This window comes from Salvelinus namaycush, chromosome 12 (genome assembly GCF_016432855.1).
Source record: "Salvelinus namaycush isolate Seneca chromosome 12, SaNama_1.0, whole genome shotgun sequence".
In the NCBI taxonomy this organism is placed as follows: domain Eukaryota; kingdom Metazoa; phylum Chordata; class Actinopteri; order Salmoniformes; family Salmonidae; genus Salvelinus; species Salvelinus namaycush.
In genome coordinates, this window is record NC_052318.1 from 18530650 (window position 1) to 18554081 (window position 23432).

The 23432-nt window shown below is 40.1% G+C and overlaps 1 protein-coding gene across 1 annotated transcript in view; it reads right to left on the reverse strand.

Moving 5' to 3' along the window:
- LOC120056981 (opioid-binding protein/cell adhesion molecule-like) overlaps positions 1-23432 on the reverse strand; it is a 186051-nt gene that overhangs the window by 67262 nt on the left and 95357 nt on the right. Inside the window, exon 2 of the mRNA XM_039005309.1 lies at positions 17232-17467. Within this exon, the coding sequence (XP_038861237.1) occupies positions 17232-17467 (236 nt within the window). The remainder of the gene's footprint in view (positions 1-17231; positions 17468-23432) is intronic.

The window sequence follows — 23432 nt, forward strand, 5'->3', positions numbered from 1 at the left end:
ACTTGGCTCCGTTCATCTTTCCTTTCTGACTAGTCTCCCAGTCCCTGCCGCTGAAAAACATCCCCACAGCACGATCTTGCCACCACCATGCTTCACCGTAGGGATGGTGCCAGGTTTCCTCCCGACGTGACGCTTTGTATTAAGTCCAAAGAGTTCAATCTTGGTTTCATCAGACCAGATAATCTTGTTTCTCATGGTCTGAGAGTCCTTTTAGTGCCTTTTGGCAAACTCCAAGCGGGCTGTCATGTGCCTTTTACTGAGGAGTGGCTTCCGTCTGGTCACTCTACCATAAAGGCCTGATTGGTGGAGTGCTGCAGAGATGATTGTCCTTCTGGAAGGTTCTCCCATCTCCACAGAGGAAATCTGGAGCGCTGTCAGAGTGACCATTGGGTTCTTGGTCACCTCCATGACCAAGGCCCTTCTCCCCCAATTGCTCAGTTTGGCTGGGCGGCCAGCTCTAGGAAGAGTCTTGGTGGTTCCAAACTTATTCCATTTTAGAATGATGGAGGCCACTGTGTTCTTGGAGACCTTCAATGCTGCATACATGTTTTGGTACCCTTCCCCAGATCTGTACCTCAACACAATCCTGTCTCGGAGCTCTAAGGACAATTCCTTCAACCTCATGGCTTGGTTTTTGCTCTGACATGCACACATTCATTCAAATTAGACTAGTTTGGATTTCTCCCTGACCTATATGGCTGCCATATTCACCCCATTCTGGAACATTGAGGTTCTATGACAACCCCTCTAGTAATTTAATATGATTTCTATGGTCTAACTATGATGTGAAAGTGTATTTCTTTCTCATAAAACACATTTCTAATTTAGTTGTGCGTAAAATCATTTAATTAGGATTGTGTTTTTTATATCAAATTGCCATGGAAACGTGAAAAAGCAGGGAGCTATTGAAGTAGTGATCGACAGCATCCACTTGAAAGCAAACAATTCTCTGAGACGCAAGCTAGTGAATTTCACTTCAATCCCTGTCTGCCCCTGAGAGATGCCACCAGAAACCCAGAGAATGAAAACTAACTAGACCCCTCAACATTGATATTAAATCTGCGCATAGGCGATAGATGTATTTGTGGACTTTATTATAATTACTTGCCTATTACTACCTCCGGGGGATCATGGGAGCTAAGCTGTTTGTGCAGAACATGCTGAGTGAACATAACATTGGGTTTGTGTGGCAATTGCCACTTCCCTTACACTCTAATAATGTTATTAATGGGTCTGCGTTTATGGCAGTGGAATGGGCTGCTGCTTCATCACCCCCGTTAAAGTGGGTCATTTGGGCTGCTCTCACTTTATTAGAGGTTCAGGGAAAAGCCATCAGCATGGACTAGTTAATTGCATTTGCTGTCTTTGCTGTTGTAAACAGCACGTCGCCAGTCTGTTGTAGATGTGCAGGGATTTGTCTGTGAAAAAAATGCAGAAATTTGTTTACAAAAATGTATGATTTGTCTAAGTCAACACAAACTGTTTTAATCTGCGCCAGACTTCTTTGAGTTGATTTTGCTTGGGGAAAATCTTTGGCTGTGTGACATCCATATGCTGTACGTGCCTTGCAAAAGTAGTAAGACCCCTTGGATTTCTTCACATTTTATTGTGTTCACAAATTGGAATTAAAATTGAATGTCATTTATTTATGTCAACCAGGAAGAAAAATGTGAAATATTTATTTTTAAAGATGTAATAACAAAAAGATAGTAATTGAATAACTATGCAGTTCCCTGAGTCAATACATGTTAGAAACACCTTTGGCATCAATTATAGCTGTGAGTCTTTGGAAAGTCTATAAGAGATTTGCACACCTGGATTGTGCAACATTTGCCCATTATTCTTTTCAAAATTCTTGAAACTCTGTCAAGATGTAGGGGATCATAGCTAGACTGCGACTTTCAAGTCTTGCCATAGATCTTCAAGTGGGTTTAAGTCCAAATAGTAACTTGGCCACTCAGGAACATTCACTGTCTTCTTGGTAAGCAACTCCAGTGTAGATTTGGCCTTGTAGGTGTTGTAGGTTGTCCTTATCCTTTTCCTGTGGAAAGGTGAATTCCTCTCCCAGTTTCCGGTGTAAAGGAGACTGAAGGTTTTCCTATAGGATTGTGCCTGTGCTTAGCTCCTCCTGAAAAACTCCTCATTATATGCCGATGTCAAGCAAATATTGAAAATAAGGAGGCAGTTGTGTCGGATTTGCACCAAACATAAGGCTTTGCATTTAGGCCAAAAAGTGTATTTTTGCAGTATTACTTTAGGGCCTTGTTGCATACAATAATATTTCTGTATATTGGCCCCATAGTAACATCCCTGAGCAGTTGTATTCCTGTCCTGCAGCTCAGTTCAGAAGGACGAATGTATCTTTGATGTGTCTGGGTGCTTTAATACATAATAAAAAGCATCTGCCAATCAGTGACCTTCTTAATGAGGATTTCATTAATCTCCCTGGTCTTTGTAGTTAATTCTGTGCATGAAATTCAATACTTGACTGAGGGACCTTACAGATTAATGTGTGGGGGACAGAGGAAGGGTTAGTCATTAAAAAATAATGTCAACCCCTATTATTTCACACAAAATATAATGTAATTTGTAAAGCCACATTTTACTCCTGAACTAATTTAGGTTTGCCGAAACAAAGGGGCTGAATACTTATGCAACAACTACATTTTAGTTATATTATTTTTTAATAATTTTTTTTTCGAAACAATGCTAGATAAAAAGCTCTTGGGTTTTTAAAAAGTGTATTATCTTAATTTAAAATGTTTCCAACACGCAATGTAATTGTTCTGAACAGCAAGCCGACCCACGGGTTGAAAGAATGTTTTCATTCAGACCGCCAGCTGATTTTTATGCAGCTCACCAGCTGGGAACCGTTGGTATTCTACCCCAAGCAGGACCCTACTAATGATTAGCAGATAGGCTGAAGCATGGGATTGCCTCTTTACAGTGCATTCAGAAAGTATACACACCCCTTGACTTTTTCCACATTTTGTTGTGTTGCAACATGAATTGCAAATGGATTACATTTAGATTTTGTGTCACTGATCTACACACAATACCCCATTATCTCAAAGTGGAATTATGTTTTTAGAAATGTTTACAAATTCATAAAAAAAGAAAAGCTGAAAGCAATCCCTTTTATGGCAAGCTTAAATAACTTCAGGACTAAATTGTGCTTAACAATAAGTTTCATGGACTAACTATGTTCAATAATGGTGTTTAACATGATTTTTGAATGACTACCCCATCTCTGTACCCCACACATACAATTACAGTGCTTTCAGAAACTATTCATACCTGTCACGTTGGCATGAAGGATCGGGAGACAGACGCAGGAATGTGTAATAAGGGTTTTTATTGAGTCCAAATTACGGCGTGCCGTGTAAAGGCACAGGGATGAAGACCAAACAAACACGCAACAAAACACAGGGTTGAACCCCAAACAAAAGAGCGAGGAGTGTAATGAATACTCAGGGAGAAAAAGGTGTAGATTCATGCGCAGAGCGCGGCAGATGTTTATTAAGCCTTCGCAGAAGGCAGGAATCGTGGTCACAGGCAGGCGATGGGCAAACGCAGGTAGGCAGTCAAAAACAAACAATACCTCACAACCATACAAACAGAAAGAACTAAATAGGGAGCTGATAAGACCAGGTGAGAAACGAACACAGGTGAAATCAATTAACAAAAATTAAAGAAAGGGCTACGTTCCAGAATACAAAGAAACAGGGCTACGTTCAAGAACACAAAGAAAAAGAACACAAGGTGAAAAGAAAAGCAGAACCTTACAGGAGTACCTCGAATAAATAACACACGCACACAATGATTAACCCATGGGACGAGACCCGTAATCATCTGCGCAATCCACAATGGCACGAAAGCCAAAACACACAGCACAGGTACTCACACGCACCAACGGACATTGTAAAAATAGTCGACAGCCCTATGGAAACCAAAGGGCACACTTATACAAGTACTAATCAGTGGGAATAGGAGACAGGTGTGCGTAATGGATGTTCCGGAGGGATCCGGAATTTTTGGCAGTATTCCTTTAGTGCCATGTTGCAAACAGGATGCATGCTTTGGAATATTTTGATTCTGTACAGGTGTCCTTCTTTTCACTGTTTTGTTGACAAAAATTGTTGATCCATCCTCAGTTTTCTCCTATCACAGCCATTCAATTCTGCAACTGTTTTAAAGACGCCATTGACCTCATGGTTAAATCCCTGAGCGGTTTCCTGCCTCTCCGGCAACTAAGTTAGGAAGGGCGCCTGTATCTTTGTAGTGACTGGGTGTATTGATACACCATCCAAAGTGTAAATAATAACTTCACCATGCTCAAAGGGATATTCAATGTCTGCTTTTTTTCCACCAATCTAACAATAGGTGCTCTTCTTTGCGAGGCATCGGAAAACCTCCCTGATCTTTGTCATTGTGCTTGAAATTTACGGCTCGACTGAGGGACCTTACAGATACAAATATTTCTTCCACTTTGATATTACAGAGTATGTTGTGTACATCGTTGACAAAAAATGACATCCGTTTTAATCCCACTTTTTTACAACAAAATGTGGAAAAGTCAAGGGGTGTGAATACTTCCTGAAGGCCATGTATTTATAGCCACTATGCTGCATCAGTTGGGCTAAAGGTGATAATGCTTACTGCTAATAGCATACCTGATAATATAGACCATGCATAGGCTATATTCATTGTCCAAAATGTAAAAATAATTATATGTTATATGGCAGATTTATGGAGTTGAAAATTATATTTTAGATAGTATCAGCATAATTGTATTTTCTTCCATTTTGGAGTAGAATGTCCTTTTAAAAAGTCAGCAGCACTGAGCTCCTCAATCCTTCCAGAGAAAACTGTACTGCAATGTACATGGAACACTATTTTTCGGTCAACTGTTTATGACTTAACCTCAAACCGACTATAAATTGTAGAAATTCATATACAAATGTTGAAAGTGTTTAATGAGTCAACTAAAAGATGTGCAACATGAAACTATTGTCCCATTTACATTGTGTAATTTATTGACGGTCCCTAACTATCCCCAGAGATAAGCTATCCAAAGTCAAACCAATTTTGCCACAGTCGCACACAAGCCGGCTGAAGCTAACTGGTGAAATTATTTGGCTAACTCTTCTCACCTGCGAACACACACAAGAGACAGTCATATCAAATCACACTCCGAAAGTAACTCACGTTTAAATTCTGTCAAGGCCACTAGCATTTCTTAATGAACCACATCTAAAACGAGGCCAAATCAGGAAGTGCAGTCGCCCTTTAAGTTTTACATCTGTGCTTTGCCTTTGGATAAAAGCCAAAAAGAAAGCTTGGCAAAATAGTCTTGAATGTGCTCCTGGTGCACGCCCCCTCTAATACAGTCTTACTATGTAAATGTTAACAGGAAAGCAGTGAGAAGCAGACCAAATAGCCGTAGAACTCAGTAGGTGAGAAATTGATGAAGAGAGCACCTCTTAATGTGTTACACAAGCAAAAGCTTAGAAGCAGGCTCCAATTTTTATTCTCCTAATGTTGCCTGAATATTTCGAATGCCTCATTACTTGCTTTTGATGGACTAGAGAAGAGGCTCCTCTCCATCCAATAATGAGTCCTAAAGCTTATTACGCCAATGTGCATTGAATTGAGAGGCCAATTCTTTTTCTTTTAGACACCCCTTATGCTAGAGAACTCAGGCCTAATCTAAAAACACAGTCACATCATTACATTTGAGGAAACCATAGAGGATCCAGTAGTCTGTTTAGAGGGCTTTATAATTGAATTGATTTACACCTGCCCTTTGACACATCATATTGTGCGTGACATTTTTCTCTGGAGAAAGCATACGTTTCGAGGCCACCCCGGAATGGCCATCAGAATGAAAGGCCTCCTCACTATGTCTAATATGAGCGGCCAGTGCCATGCCAAGCACCCCACGATCAGGGTCCATGCACATTCGCCACGTGGGCCACCACTGTTGGGAAGGCTTAACGGATTAGCGTTGTCTCGAACCACTCACCTAATCCCATTTACAGGCAATTGAATCCACATGTAATTTCTGTCAGATATGACCACCCTTATGCTACATACTCTTATCTAAGTTATAAATCTACTAAAATGTAAAGTTAGAGAACAAAGAGGTAGTAGGTGCCAGCTACATGGTTTTAACTAGACAGCACATGTTCATATAGTATCTATGAAAAAATGATTTGAGATCAAACAACAACCTCATAGACAAACATTCCAAAATGCCCTTGCTCTGTATCACTTATTAATAACTCATATTTAACAAAACAACATAAATCATTCATGTTAAACCAACAGATTTAAATGGCAGTCCCATTTTCCCATGGATTGTAGGGGTGTAACGGTTCCCCAAATCCATTTGGGTTCACGGTTTGGTTTCAATACAGCGGGAAAATTAAATGCCATTCACAATGTTCAGCATTGTCTGTTGTGACCGGATTGTTATGTTGGGCCTCTCAAGTTTCCACTCTGATGCTGCCTTTGTAACCATGTGGGAGGTGGGAATTTACCAGTTGTTAAGTTGTAAACGCCAATTTGCTAATGGCCAACAAGCTGTGTCAACTATAAACTAAAAGTACAGCTGTTATGCTTGTAAACAAATTATAGAAACAACATTAGTAGATTGCGTTTTATAAATATGATTTTTTTTGCATTCAATTGCTGAAAATGCTGTTATAGAGTCCATTTCCTTAGTAGGTGATGTCAGAGATCACCATGTGGGAGAAGTGGGTGCTCAGGTTGATAGACAAGTTTCCCACTAGTAATTACCAGTTTGAGGGCCGATTAAGTGGATTTTTCCCAGTCGTATGTGGTAAATCCCCATATCCCACTTGGTTACGAACACACCATGACACGGCCTCCTTCAGTGCCAGATGTACACTTATGACTCTCATAAAGGAGTCGTGTCTCTCCCACTGCGGGGTAATGTGATGGGCACTGTTAAGTAAGCGCAACACAGGGTGCATTGGCCAGTTCATTGAAAACTTGGTTTGTTTGCATTATATAGAGCGGATTCTACCTGTTTGCTGAAATAAGTGCAAGAGGGAAGTTCGTAACGTGGCCCGAGCACTTTCACGAGGTGCTGAAACCCCATATTTGCAGCTATAAAATAAAGACTGTAAAAAATATAAACATAGCCTATCTATCGCTCTTGTAATTTCTTTGGCCCGGTCAGAGTCAGCTACCAAGGGCTGCTTGAATACAGAGGGGAGACATGTTGTGTTGCTCCAGTATACTGGGGTGATGTCAACGTAAATGTGTCGACATATTTGAGGTGCTGGCAGTTGCATAGGCTATTCCCGTTGAGCGTGGTGACATACCGTTAACGTGTTATCCACAACTCTCTGTCCATCGCCGTTGTAATCTACTGGGGAGCCAACATTTTCCCAAACTGGAGTTAAACAATGATGCAGGATCCTCCAATTCTAGTTTATCAACTCCACCACTCGCCATCGTACAGAACTAGTTCCGGCTGCGTTTACAAAATGACAGTTTGCTGCGTCAATTCATTTTATATATTTTTGTTATGTATTCATTCGGGTTCACAGCATGGACCAAACCGAGGTTCCCATACACCCCTAATGGATTGTGATGTCAAGTAGATTTTGAGATGTGGTGTAAATATGCCTTTCTCTCGTAGCTTAGACGCTTGAAAAAGCAAAAATGACAGATATTCCAGTGTGTTAGAGGAGGCTATGCTGGTGTAATCCATTAGATGTGTGACCCATTCCAAATGATTCGATGTGTGACCCATTCTAAATGATTCCCATGGGCACTGTATTGAGCATATGGTCAGCAAACCTTATTCCCTTTTACTTCTGAGTCACTGTCTGCACTGGTGTGACGGCAGTACATCCCATGGTACCAAAAGGGAGTTAAACATGGCAAAACACACCTGGCCCGTCTCTGCACCACAACTCAGCCTCATTTTCTAGCTGCTATTACCATGAGTTTAACAAATCTGAGAATCAGAATGCACTCAAATTTATAGGGGTATCGGTTGAGCTCTTTTCCACTCCTCACCTTCCAGCTCTTTTCCACTTCCATCAACTCTAGTACTGGAAGTAAACTTAATAAGGTATGCAGCAAAGAGCTTTACTTTAGATAACATATTCCTTTTGGTAGTGTGTCTTGAATGCAGTTGGCTCAGGTTTATCTTCTCCGTACAGTCACCATGGAAGCATGTGCCTTATTCCTGGTGGTATCAGTGGACAAGGTCACTTGGCTGATTGACGTTTCCCTCTGGACTGGAGGCCTTCCCTCTGTGCAGGTTAACATGGAACTCCATTTCAGTGGCGGTGGTAGACGGGAGGGCCTGTGGGGGCCAGAAGAACCACTAAGGCAGTACTGTCCTTATAGACTTCCCAATCGTTGTCTCTCCTGCCGTAAAGCTGGGTTCCTACTTGGTTGGCTGACTACAGTTTTTATTACTACTAATCCTATTACGCTGGCTCTGACGCTTGACTGATGTGGCAGGGCTTGCAAACGATCACAGATTACAAAGGGAAACCCACCGCGAGCTGCCCAGCGATGCAAGCATACCAGACGAGCTAAATGCCTTCTATGCTCGCTTCGAGGCAAGCAACACTGGACGATGCATGACGGCACCAGCTGTTCCGGACGACTGTCTGAGCTTGCTCTCCATGTGAGTAAGATCTTTAAACAGGTTAACATTCCCAATGCCGTGGGGCCAGACAGAATACCAAGTTTCTTCAATTACATTTTCAACCTATCCGTGACCTGGTCTGTAATACCAACTTGTTTCAAGCAGACGACCATAGTCCCTGTGCCCAAGAATGCCAAAGTAACCTGCCTAAATCACTAATCGCCCCGTAGCACTCATCTATAGCCATGGAATGCTTTGAAAGGCTGGTCATAGCTGACACCAACACCATCATCCCAGTCACCCTGCACCCATTCCAATTCGTATATCGCTTTAACAGATCCACAGATGACGCAATTTATATTGCGCTTCACACTGCCCTCACCCACCTGGACAAAAGGAATACCTTTGTAAAAATGCTGTTTATTGACAACAGCTCAGCATTTAACACCATAGTGTTATCAAGCTCAGGACCCTGGGACTGAACACTTCCCTCTGCAACTGTGTCCGGGAATCCTGACGGGCCGCCCATAGGTGGTGAGGGTAGGCAACAACCCATCCGCCAAGCTGACCATCAACGCGTGGCCCCCTCAGGGGTGTGTGCTTAGTCCCCTTCTGTACTACCTGTTTACCCATGACTGTGCCGCCACACACGACTCCAACACCATCATCAAGTTTGCTAACGACACGGCAGTGGTAGGACTGATCTACGATGAGGCAGCCTATAGGGAGCAAGTCAGGGACTTGGCAGTGTGGTACCAGGACAACAACCTCTCCCTCATGGGTCATTCCATGTAATTTCAGCAAGCCATGTCAACCACCATTTCAGATTGTTCTGAAAGCGTTTCTGTAATTAGAAACAGATGAGATTAGCATTCCTGAAACATTATTTTGTTGAATTTATAATTTGATCTCTGAGAAATTAAGCTAAATTAATTGCACTCAAAATGACAGTTTTAACTTATAGGATTCATATAATCTTCAATAAATATAGTACATAACCTCTGATTTGGACCATCATTCGTCCTAACAATGAGTAAGACATGAGGAATCCAATAAATGTATCAATAGCCACCCACAGACCCCCCACGCCAATTCCACACCAACAACCAGTATAAAGTATCAGTTCTCTATGTCTGACAAGTACTATGAAGCTGCTGCTTGGAGTATTGCTTCTTCAAACTTTGTAAATTATTGCCTGGGAATCTGGTGATGTTTTATTCCCCTGTTCAGAGAAACCAGTCATTGAAGTCACTTGCATTCTTTACCATAAATTAGTGTGAAAGTACCAAGCTTTGCCTACTAGATGATGCAGTTCTGGCTATTCCCTTATATCCATTTTGCTGGTCTCTTTATGTTTATTAAATGGATCACAACATTTTCTTTGCAGCTTTGGGTAGAAAACCAATTGCTTTTGCTCATGATGGAAATAAATTGTGTGGTCAAGCCAGTTGTTGGGGTGGGAATGGTGTGGGGGTCTTTGGGTGGCTGATAATAATTTATTGGATTCCTCATGTCTTACTCATTGTTAGAAAGAATGATGGTCCAAATCGGATGTTAGGTACTATTTTTATTGAAGATGATATGAATCTTATAAATTAAAATGGTCAATTTGGGTGCAATCAATTATCTTAATTTCCAGTGCTGTAGTGGAGCGGGTCGAGAGCTTCAAGTTCCTCGGTGTCCACATGGTCCACATAAACCATCACAGTTGTGAAGAGAGCATGACAGCGCCTCTTTCCCCTTAGGAGGCTAAAAAGATTTGTCATGGGCCCTCAGATCGTCAAGAAATGTTTGGTACATCACTGGTGCCCTAGCTCCCTGCCATCCGAGGACCTCTATACAATGCGGTGACAGAAGAAGGCCCAAAAAATTGTCTCCATCCACTCAAGCCATCGACTGTTCTCTCTGCTACCGCACGTCAAGCAGTACCAGCGCACCAAGTCTGGAACCAATAGATGGCTACCAGGACTACCGGCATACTTACCATGACACCCCAACACACACACACTACATACGCCCACAAACATATAACATGCGCACCCATACATAATTATGCCACACACACACACTCACAAACACACACACACACTTTCACCACATACGCTGTTGCTACTGCTTCACATACGCTGCTGCTACAGCTCAGTCTATTATCTATCCCTGTTGCCTAGTCACTTTACAACTACCTACAGGATATTTACATGGCTACCTCAATTACCTCATACCCCTGCACATTATCTAGGTACTGGTACTCCCTGTATAAACCCATTTTTATTTTTTACTCGTTATTGGTTATTCACTGTGTATTTATTCCTCGTGTCACTATTTATATTTTTATTTTAACTTTATCTTTAACTCTGTATTGTTGGAAAGGAACACGTATGTAAGCATTTCACTGTTAGTCTACACCTGTTGTTTACGAAGAATTTGACAAATACAATTGATTTAGGGCTGTAGTGTTTAGTTAGCTAAGGGAGATGATGGAGTTTTGGCTTTTAAGTGAAATAGACCATGTTGATGTATAGCCCTTCATTGGTTTTTCTTCATGTAATTAATTAGACTACTTTTATGAATGAAAACTGAACTCATTTTCACATTTCTGAAACATCTAGAAGCACACTTTCACTTGTTAGTAAGAGTTCATTGGGTTTTCTTATAAAGAGACTTACAGACAAGTTGATCAGGTATGGGGTGTATCTCAGTATGAAATGCCAATGAAATAGGTTCAGCATCTTTCAATGTAAGGGTAACATGAAAGACCCTGTAATGTTATAAAATGTCTATACAATACAATGCTTATTGTAGTAGGGATACATGCCTTTGTAGAATGGCTTTTTGTTGATGATATTCCTGAGGTGAGCTATTTGGTAATCGTTCTATTCTGCCTTCTGTGGTTTCATGTTAAAAAGCCATATCAATGTTATAACTCACAATAGATGGTGAGGCTTAACATGACCACATCGCTGAGCAGTGTACAGCCGTAGGGTACTCCCGTTTCTCCTATGTTAAATTGCCTACTTTACTCATAACCTGACAATGGCTGTATTCTTTTTTTTAATCATTCTATAAACATTTTGGATTTGGTTGGTTGGTCGTTTTTAACATACTTCCATGTCGTCTTAACACACTACAGCATGCTTAAAAACACTTTGAACAGATATACCTTTGCATGGAATATACGTCACAATTACCAGCCAAAGAGCCGATTCCGACGGACTTTCTTTAACTAGCTAGCTAACCCTGCTTTTAAGATGCCGAAAAGCTGTTGCCTACCATTTTGTCTGAACAATAGTGGGAGAAAACAACACCAAATGAAGTTTCATCAACTGCCCAAGGACCAGGTTACACGAACCTCATGGTTTCCGCAATGATGATGATGATGATGATGGAAAGCTGTGGGCTCCGGTTACTCGATACATTTATGTGTGTTCAAAGCACTTCATCACCGGTAAGTCGCTAACACTTGTTTGTATCTAACTAGCTATGTGTATCGCATAAAGTTTGCTAGTTAGCTTGTGAAAGATTATTGAAATCTGTGTGGGTAGCTGGACAGGTAGGATGACTGACAATAGTGAAGGTGAACAGGTGGTCACGGGTCAGGTGACAGAGGAATGGATGAGACTGAGGCAGGAATTCCTTTAACCACAAAGTGGTATATTTACTTGGTAATTTGTGTTGATTCATGGACGCACAGAATGTGTGGGTTAGACGGAGTTGAGGAAGAGAAGGCAGTGAGGTCGGGCGGTGGCGATTTCCTCTATTTAATGAGTTGAGCTCTGTCGGACATTTCCACCTGACCTAATTAAAGCGCCCCTGGCCCAACTGAGAAAGTGGCCATGAATTAAAGGATGATTCCACCAACTCCATGGGTCTTTCTACAGCTTGTAATAAGGACTAGTGAGATGAATCTGTCCAAATAACAGCTATAATGTTCTTCAACACTTGGATATTTATGTAAACCTGGAGATTCCACCAAATAGGTATAGATATTGCCTTAGTCTACTTTGGGCCATTTGGTAGGGTTGTCTCCCCAGCTGGTCTCCGGCAAGTTGAATGGACATATAGGCAAGCCAAGAAGAATCAACTTTTCTAAATACCTAGTCCGTTCAAGGGCAGGCAAAGACTGGAAGTAGTTACACAACATTTCTAAGACTAGCGAATTAGATCAAGATTAACGTCAGCTAACCGGTGAAACAGCAAGGGCTAAACAAACAGTGACGTAAGTATAATGCGACAGATTTACTAGCTTTACTGTCAGTGTTAGCAGGTCGGGTAACACAGAGTGGCAGAATATGCAACAAGCCAATAATTTGTTGGTGTGACAGCCAAGTATGTTAATAAAAGATGTGCTGCTGCTGAAAACGTTTAAACGACAAAAAAATGTCAGTAGTTTGCTTAGATGGGCGTAATGGGAGTACCCTACGGCTGTACCCTACTTGGGGGCGTGTTCACGTTATGCCACGACTCGCCTTGTGTATCTATGTGAGATCAGGTTTGAGAAACAAGTTGACTAAGAATTTTTCAAGATATAATAACTAATAGAGATTCCAGGTTGAGAAGCATGGATGAAGGTTACAGCTATAAAATCTTAATAAGAAACAGAAGTGAATGTTATGAATTTCTGACAAAACATGGCTTCCTATAAAGTCTGTATTTTCTGTGAAAGTGGCATTGATGTCTTGTGAATACAAACTGTGATTCTCTCACTTCTCTCAGTTTTAAATGGTTGAGAGATAATTGTAGTCAAATGCTGCTTCTGCAACAACTCCCTCACGACGCCAGGACAGCGGAGTCAATCACCACCTTCCGGAGACACCTGAAACCCCACCTCTTTAAGGAATACCTAGGATAGGATAAAGCAATCCTTCTGACCCCCCCCCCCCCCCCCCCCCCCCTTAAAAGATTTAGATGCACTATTGTAAAGTGGCTGTTCCACTGGATGTCATAAGGTGAATGCACCAATTTGTAAGTCGCTCTGGATAAGAGCGTCTGCTAAATGACTTAAATGTAAATGTAAATGTAAATGCAACGATCAAATGACCTTGGTCCCCTTATAAAGCCCTATTACAATGCTTCTTTGTGTTCTCTACAATATGAAAAGCTCAAAGTTTGAGGCAAAATCCAAGTTTAAGGTTTCTGTCTGGGGCTCCTGTACATTCTCCTTCATTACTTGTCCCCTATTGAATTACTTCTAATCAATATCACAGATGGATGTTTTGGAAGTGCATGCAGTTTTCGCAAAGATATGGTTTTCCAGTTGACTTCATTCTAAACCAAAATAGATGCAGTTTTGACATTACAGCAATATCCAAGCAGATCATAATCCAAAACATCCATTTGCAGAAATACATGTGTTTTACTGTAACTCTGCATAAGGTATACAGTAATTGTAGAGAGACAAGAACAATTCTACCCCTACCTCTTCCTTGTGTTGTATAAATAGGCAGGAAGGCAGAGAAAGCAGTGCGGTGCTGTTTTGAGCTTGCAGGAGAGAAATGTGATACCATTTTTTTGTGAAGCATTTCATGGCTAAACACAGCATGCAATATTAAAAGCTGAGGTGCAGTGAAGGGCTGCCGTGCTGTGTTGGTTTCCGTGAACCAACGGTCTGGCACCCATGAGTCACCTTCGCTCTCACACAGCAATTCTCAAGAGTGCTGCTCTCCAGGAAAAGTCTCTTTGGATCTAACAATAAAATGCACCCGACAAATTCAGCCATGTTGTACACACCAACTTAAGAGTTGTGCAGTATCTTAGAGGGCCACGTTTAGGAAAATTACAAGTAAAGGCAAAAGTCTGCAATCATAAAACATGGAGTATTGTTTTTTAAAATCTGATTTCTTGTGAGTTTTTTTTCCTTTATCCGAGACCAAACACCTTTACAATCTAATAGTGAAGTGTGCAAAAATATGATGAGGTATAATTAAAATCAATCCGTGCCAAAAGCTTCCACTTCTAAACCACAATAAATCAAATCAAATTTGATTTGTCACATGCACCAAATACAACAGGTGTAGAATTAACCGTGAAATGCTTGCTTATGAGCCTTTCTCAACGATGCAGAGTAAAAAAATATATAAGCTACCGTTCAAATGTTTGGGGTCACTTAGAAATCTCCTTGTTTTTGAAAGAAAAACTTTTTGTCCATTAAAATAACATCAAATTGATCAGAAATACAGTGTAGACATTGTTAATGTTATAAATGACTATTGTAGCTGGAAACGGCTGATTTTTTAATGGAATATTTACATAGGCGTACAGAGGCCCACTATCAGCAATCATGACTCCTGTGTTCCAATTGCACGTTGTCTTAGCTAATCCAAGTTTGTCATTTTAAAAGGCGAATTGATCATTAGAAAACCCTTTGGCAATTATGTTAGCACAGCTGAAAACTGTCGTCCTGATAAAAGAAGCAATAAAACTGGCCATCTTTAGACAGTGAAGAGGCGACTCCGGGATGCTGGCCTTCTAGGCAGAGTTGCAAAGAAAAAGCCATATCTCAGACTGGCCAATAAAAATAAAAGATTGGCCCCAGTGATGTACTGGGCCGTATGCACTACCCTCTGCAGCGCCTTAAGGTCGGATGCCGAGCAGTTGCCCCCCAAAAAAGAACACAGACACTGGACAGAGGACCTTTGCCTAGAAGGCCAGCATCCCGGAGTCACCTCTTCACTGTTGACATTAAGACTGGTGTTTTGCGGGTACTATTTAATGAAGCTGCCATTTGAGGACATGTGAGAAGTCTGTTTCTCAAACTAGACACTCAAATGTACTTGTCCTCTTGCTCAGTTGTGCACCGGGGCCTCCCACTCCTCTTTCTATTCTGGTTAGAGACAGTTTGTGCTGTTCTGTGAAGGGAGTAATACACAGTGTTGTACGAGATCTTCAGTTTCTTGGCAATTTCTCGCAAGGAATAGCCTGCATTTCTCAGAACAATAGACTGACGAGTTTCAGAAGAAAGTCTTTGTTTCTGGCCATTTTGAGCCTGTAATCAAACCCACAAATGCTGATTCTCCAGATACTCAACTAGTCTAAAGAAAGCCAGGTTTATTGCTTCTTTAATCAGAACAACAGTTTCCAGCTGTGCTAACATAATTGCAAACTGGTTTTCTAATGATCAATTAGCCTTTTAAAATGATAAACTTTGATTAGCTAACACAACGCGCCATTGGAAAACAGGAGTGATGGTTGCTGATAATGGGCTCTGTACACATATGTAGATATTCCATTAAATATCAGCCGTTTCCAGCTACAATAGTCATTTACAACATTAACAATGTCTACACTGTATTTCTGATCAATTTGATGTTATTTTAGTGGACCAAAAAAGTGTTCTTCTTTAAGAAAAAAGGACATTTCTAAGTGACCCCAAACTTTTGAATGGTAGTGTATATATTAACACAAGGAATAAAATACACAAGAATGGAGCTATATACAGGGAGTACCAGATCAATGTGCAGGGGTATGAGGTATTTGAGGTAGATATGCACATGAAGGCAAGGTAAAGTGACTAGGCATCAGGATAGATAATAATAAGAGTAAAATAAAGTGCAGACTAGCAGCAGCATATAAATTAATGACATATTATGAAGAGTAATTATACAGAGTAGCCAGAATTCCTTCCAATGATCTGTTAATTACAGTTTGGAATAATGATTTAAGTACAGTAATTTGTTCTGCGTTCACAGACTGAACTCTTTTTTTTTTAATTTAAAGCCGCTGCTAATTCTAAAAGTAAATAACTGGCAATTATTTTATTTATTTTCCCAGTAATTAGTGTCAGGGCTAAATTCAATAGGTTAATGAGTAACAGATAATACATTGTTTTCTTAGAAAAAAGTTGCATTTTCAAATAAGACAATAAAGAACCCTTGGGGACTCTTTTGAGCAAGAAATAGACATTGCCAAATAATGTCTAATGTCAATTATTTTATGATTCCATGCATACTGTTGTTTGTTGTGGCATTAGTCCCTTTCTAAATGCAAGATCCTACATGATAAAAAACTGTCTCGTCCTTAGTTAATCTTGTTCAGTTTTAATTAAACGTCAAATGAGTGTGTCTACATGATCTGTACCACTAAAACCGACAAAGGGCAGTGGTGCTAATTGTTTTTGGAAACTGAGCGAGAAGAAAATTGAGTTCACTGTAAATGATAACAAAAGTCCAGGTATCGACAGCTGATTTAGTAAGCCCTTGCACTGAAACGGGGCCACGGTATTCCCCAACTTGCTGTGTCCCCAAATCAATATCTATCAACGATCTGAAATTAAACCTAGATTAAATCCCAATTTCATCTCAGGGAGTCACGTTTGGCAAGTTTCAGATAATTAGATCATCCTGGCGAAGGCGACTAAGAACTTTTCCTTCTCTTTATCTCTCATGCCTTCCCACCGGTTAAGTCAAAACAATCACAGTCCCGAGTTTGAAATATAGCATCTGTAAACGTAACACTAAAATCAGTCAGACTACCAAGCAAAGATAGTGATATCTATTCAGCCCTATGCGTCTAGAAGGAAAATTGACAAATCTCTCATCACAAACCACAAGTGAACTATGTAAATGTACAGAATCTGAGAGAAGAAGAAGTGCAGTACCTTGAACGATGAGATGCACTTTGGATGATTTGGGTTTGTTGCTTGTGAGGATGGAGCACACGTAGGGCCCCTCGTCGTGTACATTCACATTCTGGATCTTTATGCTGTACTCTGTCATGGGTGTGTTGTCCATTCGGACCACTCGAGGGTCCAGAGACCACTTGTCAGCCCCCGCGTAGAGAATGGTGGTGCGGTTGAGCCAAGCGACCCGCGATACCTTGCTATCCACAGTACATCTGTGAGGAAAACAGAAATAACAGAGAGAGGATGTGTTATGCATTTCAGCATAGTTTTACAGTGTTCTATTGTGTCCATTCTGTTGTGAAGCACAATCGAGTGATGTTCATCAAGTGATGTCTGACCGACCAAATCAAATCAAATGTTATTTGTCACATGCGCCGAATACAACACCTTACAGTGAAATGCTTACTTACAAGCCCTTAACCAACAATGCAGATATTTAAGAAAATATCTAAAAAAAAGTAAGAGAATAAAGAATAACAAATAATTAAAGAGCAGCAGTAATCAACAATAGTGGGGCTATATACAGGGGGTACCGGTACAGAGTCAATGTGTCAATGTGCGGGGGCACCGGTGGAGAAGTGGCTATGCATAGATAATAACAGAGAGTAGCAGCAGCGTGGGGGGGGGGGGGGGGGGGGAATGCAAATAGTCTGGGTAGCCATTTGATTAGCTGTTCAGGAGTCTTATGGCTTGGGGGTAGAAGCTGTTTAGGAGCCTCTTGGACCTAGACTTGGAGCTCCGGTACTGCTTGCCGTGCGGTCAGAGGTCGAGCAGTTGCCATTCCAGGCAGTGATGCAACCCGTCAGGATGCTCTCGATGATGCAGCTGATGCTACTATTGTGTGAGGATGTGGCTTTTGTATGACGTTTTTGATAAAGTAAGACCTCAGGATTTCTTATACAATATAGGTTAGCAGTGTTCTTCAATACTGTTACTGGGGACCCACATGATGTACAGGCTTTTGTTCCAGACCAATAGTAGCACTGATTCAACTAAACACCATGCCCTTGAGAATTTCAATCAAGTATGTTAGCACTGGGATGGAACAACAGCCTGTGAGTCCCCAGGACCTTGATAACATAACTGACTTCTTTGAGCTCTCCCCGAGTACCCCAACTGCACACATTTATGTTGTAGCCCCAGACAAAAACACCTGAGGTGCATTCAGTTCACTTGATGATCGTTTGCTACGTTGCGGAACGGTTTGTACTAAACGCGCTCCGGCACCGCTTACCGTGCGGTAGCAGAGAGAACAGTCTATGACTTGGGTGACTGGAGTCAAAGACTTCCTCTGACACCACCTAGTATATAGGTCCTGGATGGCAGGAAGCTTGGCTTCAGTGATGTATTGTGCCGTACGCACTACCCTATGTAGCGCTTTATGGTCGGATGCTGAGCAGTTGCCATACCAGGCGGTGATGCAAATGGTCCGGATGCTTTCGATGGTGCAGCTGTAGAACTTTTATGAGGATCTGGGGAACCATGCCAAATCTTTTCAGTCTCCTGAGGGGGAAAAGGTGTTATCGTGCCCTCTTCTTGTGTTTGGACCATGATAGCTAAAAAAACGAATATTAGGGAGTGGATCAGCTTAAATATTACGGATAGATTGTTGTTTCCATCAATGTAATTGTCTGCATCATTTCCAATCCACCATATATTTTTGGGGTAAATATATATACACATATATATATATATATATATATATATATATATATATATATATATATATATATATATATATATATATACACACACACACATATACATACATATATATACATATGTATATACGTATATGTATATATATACACACATATATATATTATATATATACATATATATGTATATACACATATATATATATACATAAATACATACATATATATATGTGTATATATATATATATACATAAATACATACATATATATATGTGTATATGTGTGTGTATATGTATGGATATTTATGTGTGTATATATATATATGTATATATATACACATAATGTGTATGTATGTATGTGTGTATATATATATATATTTACCCAAAAAATATATGGTGGATTGGAAATGATGCAGACAATTACATTGATGGAAACAACAATCTATCCGTGTATATATACACACATACATACACATACCATGATAGTTTGTTGGTGATGTGGACACCAAGGAACTTGACACTCTTGACATGCATATATAGAAAAAAATATGTGAAAATAAAATAATGATTAACTGTACCAAAAAAACATCAACGTTTATGTTTTAAAAATCTTAAATATTGCCAGGTTGGTTTTCACAGCTGTTTCACAAGGTGTTCATTATTGTACATTTTAAGGTGTCCTTTGATGGTATTTATTTGTTCCACATTATTCATTGTTGTATCCTAGGACCTACAATAGATACATATATATTCAACCACAAGGGTGTACTAATGAGCTATGTGATATTTTTTTTATCATAATAGAGAACTACTGAAATTATATTATTATTCTTTTCACTCTGTCAATTAGGTTAGTATTGTGGAGTAACTACAATGTTGATCCATCCTCAGTTTTCTCCTATCACAGCCATTAAACTCTAACTGTTAAAAAGTCACCATTGGCCTCATGGGGAAATCCCTGAGTGGTTTCCTTCCTCCCCGGCAACTAAGTTAGGAAGGACGCCTGTATCTTTGTAGGGACTGCATGTATTGATACACCATCCAAAATGTAATTAATAACATCCCCATGCTCAAAGGGATATTCAATGACCCCTTTTCGTTTTACCCATCTACCAATAGGTGCCCTTCTTTGCGAGGCATTGGAAAACCTCCCTGGTCTTTGTGGTTGAATCTGTGTTTGAAATTCACTGCTCGACTGAGGGACCATACAGCTAATTGTATATGTGGGGTACAGAGATGAGGTAGTCATTGAAAAATCATGTTAAAACTATTATTGCAAACAGAGTGAGTCCATGCAACTTATTATGTGTCTTGTTTAGCACATGTTTACTCCTGAACTTATTTAGGTTTGCCATAACAAAGGGGTTGAATACTTATTGACTCAAGACATTTCAGCTTTACATTTTTTATTAATTTGTAAACATTTAGAAAACATAATTCCACTTTGACATTATGGGGTATTGTATGTAGGCCAGCGACAATACATCTCAATTTAATCCATTTTAAATTCAGGCTGTAACACAACAAAATGTTGAGGTGTGTGAATACTTTCTGAAGCATTAGCGTCTATTTTCCTACATCCAGTGTGTCTATTGATTGGTGGTAATTTTTGGCTTATAAATTGATTTTATGCACACTCAACACCAAATGACATACACGAGGCTCATTAGAAATGATTCAAGCATTCTATGGAAACAAAACGTATGCTTAGTGTTTTGCAAATTTATTCTGTCACAATTATCATGATACATTGATTTAAATGTCAGCACCTGTGCTAAATTTCAATTTACAATGAGAATGTACGCCAAGTCCGATTTGCATATCCTTGGCATTCTCCAGTAGGCATGCTTTGTGGAAAAGCCCAGTCAAACCATTTATTTGAAAAAGAGAGAAGCCTAAACTGATGTCTCTCTGAGTCCCCAAGAGAACTGGTGGTAACAAACAACATGTGATTTGTATTCAGGACAGATTATTGGATCCTAACCTCTTTGCCTAACCTTCAATCCAATGAACTTCAGTGGAGGAATATCATAATGCTCATAATACCAATTCGACTTCCAGTGCATACCAAACGGGGACAAGGAAGAGCAAGTCTCCGTGGGCATATATCAAAACTATTGGAGAACTGTACAATTTGTGATGCAAATCTTAGACTAAAGGTTAACGTGAGTGACTGATTTCTTCAAAAAAGTATTACCTAAGGAAAAGTGAAATAACAATATTCAACAGTAAAACAAAAAAGTTATATTCATGACAAAAGGCCAATAACCTTTGCTCTGTCCAGCAATACAGCCCATTGGAGTGTTTTAGTTCAGTGACCCTTTGTTCGCTTTGCAACAAAGAGGAAAGCTTGCCTTAAAGGTTGTTTTGAAAGATTGGTTGTGCTTTTATTTATCTGACATGATAAATAACTTACTATGGATTGCCTTATGATCTGTAAATGGTCATACCATCAACACTACCCGCTACATTCATTAATCAACTGCCTCTCCTTGTCATGCAGTTACTAAGTTGTCTTAGTAATCAATGTTCACACGTATTTCATTAAGTAAATAAGAAGACCGATTAGATGGACAGAGAGAACAGTATAAGTCCTCCCGCTTCCCTTAAACCAGTTACTACTACCCTTGCTGTAAAAGTTTGTTTCATGTTGCAGTTGACAACAAATGAAACTGTCAGTAAGTTGAATATCTACAGAGCAGAGATGTCCAACACTGGTCCTGGAGAGCTACTGACGCCTTCAGTCTGGACCATGATGAGTTTAATCCCTCTTCTTGTAATTGAAATACTATAACCACTCAAGTAATAAAACGGTTTTGACTGAAATATTTACAGGAACATCACATATTTGTTGTTTATCTAAATAGGGTAAATAATGTTAAATCACATACACCACTCTGACCACTTTTGTCGTGAAAATAGTGCTCTATAAATATTCATCCTTGTTCCATGAGAAGGTCACGCGTGGTTGTGGCATGTGTATTACTTTTACTCCAAAAACAAGGCAGAAAAATAATACAACAAATAATTATGATGAATTATTCATTAGGTATTCATTTATTCAAGAGAAAGGTCAGCAGTGTTGAATGTGTACACAGTCTCGCTGCATGTTACTGTATTATCACAATTAATGATAGGGAATCTATGATAGCTGTCAGAGCCACTTGTAACCCGGTGTCAAGGCTTTTGCTTCACAGTACAATGGTGGGTGTCAATGTGAATCGCTGATAGCACAAACCGTCAGTTTAACTGTGTTCACCACATTCAATCATTATTCCAAGAGGATTAAATGGCTGTCACCAGGGTAAAACATGGAGATGTGAAAAGTGTATGGAATGTTTGTAACACAACAAATAACCCATAGTTTGGGAGTATTCTTTAAACATTGAAATAAATGTTGCAAAAATATGCAAATATCGCTTAGTTCAGATCACATGATTCCAGTATAGGCCAGGTAGTACAATGCCTAGTTGAATTATGTTTCTGATGAACTCCAGTACGAGGGCAAACCCTAGCAAACCCCTCCTTCACAGAAAAATTCAGACACATCACAAGGTCAAAAGAGGAAAGCTTGCCTTAAAAGAGTAGTTCACTAATTTACAACTTGATCTTAGATGGTTCCTCGCCCTGAAAGTAGTCTATGGGCCAGCAGAAGTGTAGGGAATGTATTGGAACCATTGACAACCACAAGATTAAGCAGTTCTCAATGATACCAAACACTCTGACGTCGCTTGGCAATGACTGCATTCACAAACAAAAGTCTTCCCTCCCTTTTTCTCTCTGCTTTCCTCAGCTCACACCCTCTTGTTTCTAAAATAACTATGTCATTTTGAGATTGTGTTTCGACTGCTGCAGTGAGGACAGCCATGTCTGTACGCCATCCAGTGTTGCTGCCTCTCCATTCGTCCCTAATGACTACAGTATGAGCTCTTACACCATAAATCCTTTTAACTGGAGCGGACATCCAGCAGGTTTTTACTGAGCCTATCAATTCTGTATCCAGAGGCCTCCATCAAAAATATGGCGGTGAACTCGAGCATACCTCCATGTGTCCCTTGATAATAAGTGTTACTTATTGTGCCCTCAACTCTTCATTCAGGAATCAAGGCTGAGACAGATACTTATACGGAGCTCGCCTACCGCCACAAGCCGAACTTGGACACACACAGTTAAATAAACAGCCAACAAAATCATCTGTTCCAGGGGGACATTGAAAGGCGATAGATACCGCAGAATAACAAAGTGTCAGCCACCTGAGTGGAGGGATATTTAATAGAATAACAACTATTCTGCTCGAGATTCCATATCACCATCCAACAGACAGACGCCATATTTACTTTATACAAAATCATCCTTATCTCTTCCGTTCATCTAATAATCATATAAGTTATATTAGACACCATACAGTATTTACTTTAATTCATACGTTATGCATTAAACAGTAAAACCCAGTAAGTTATGTAGTAGAGAACATTAAACTACAATTGAGCAAAGCTCCATGGGAGTACTTTGGTCTGGTA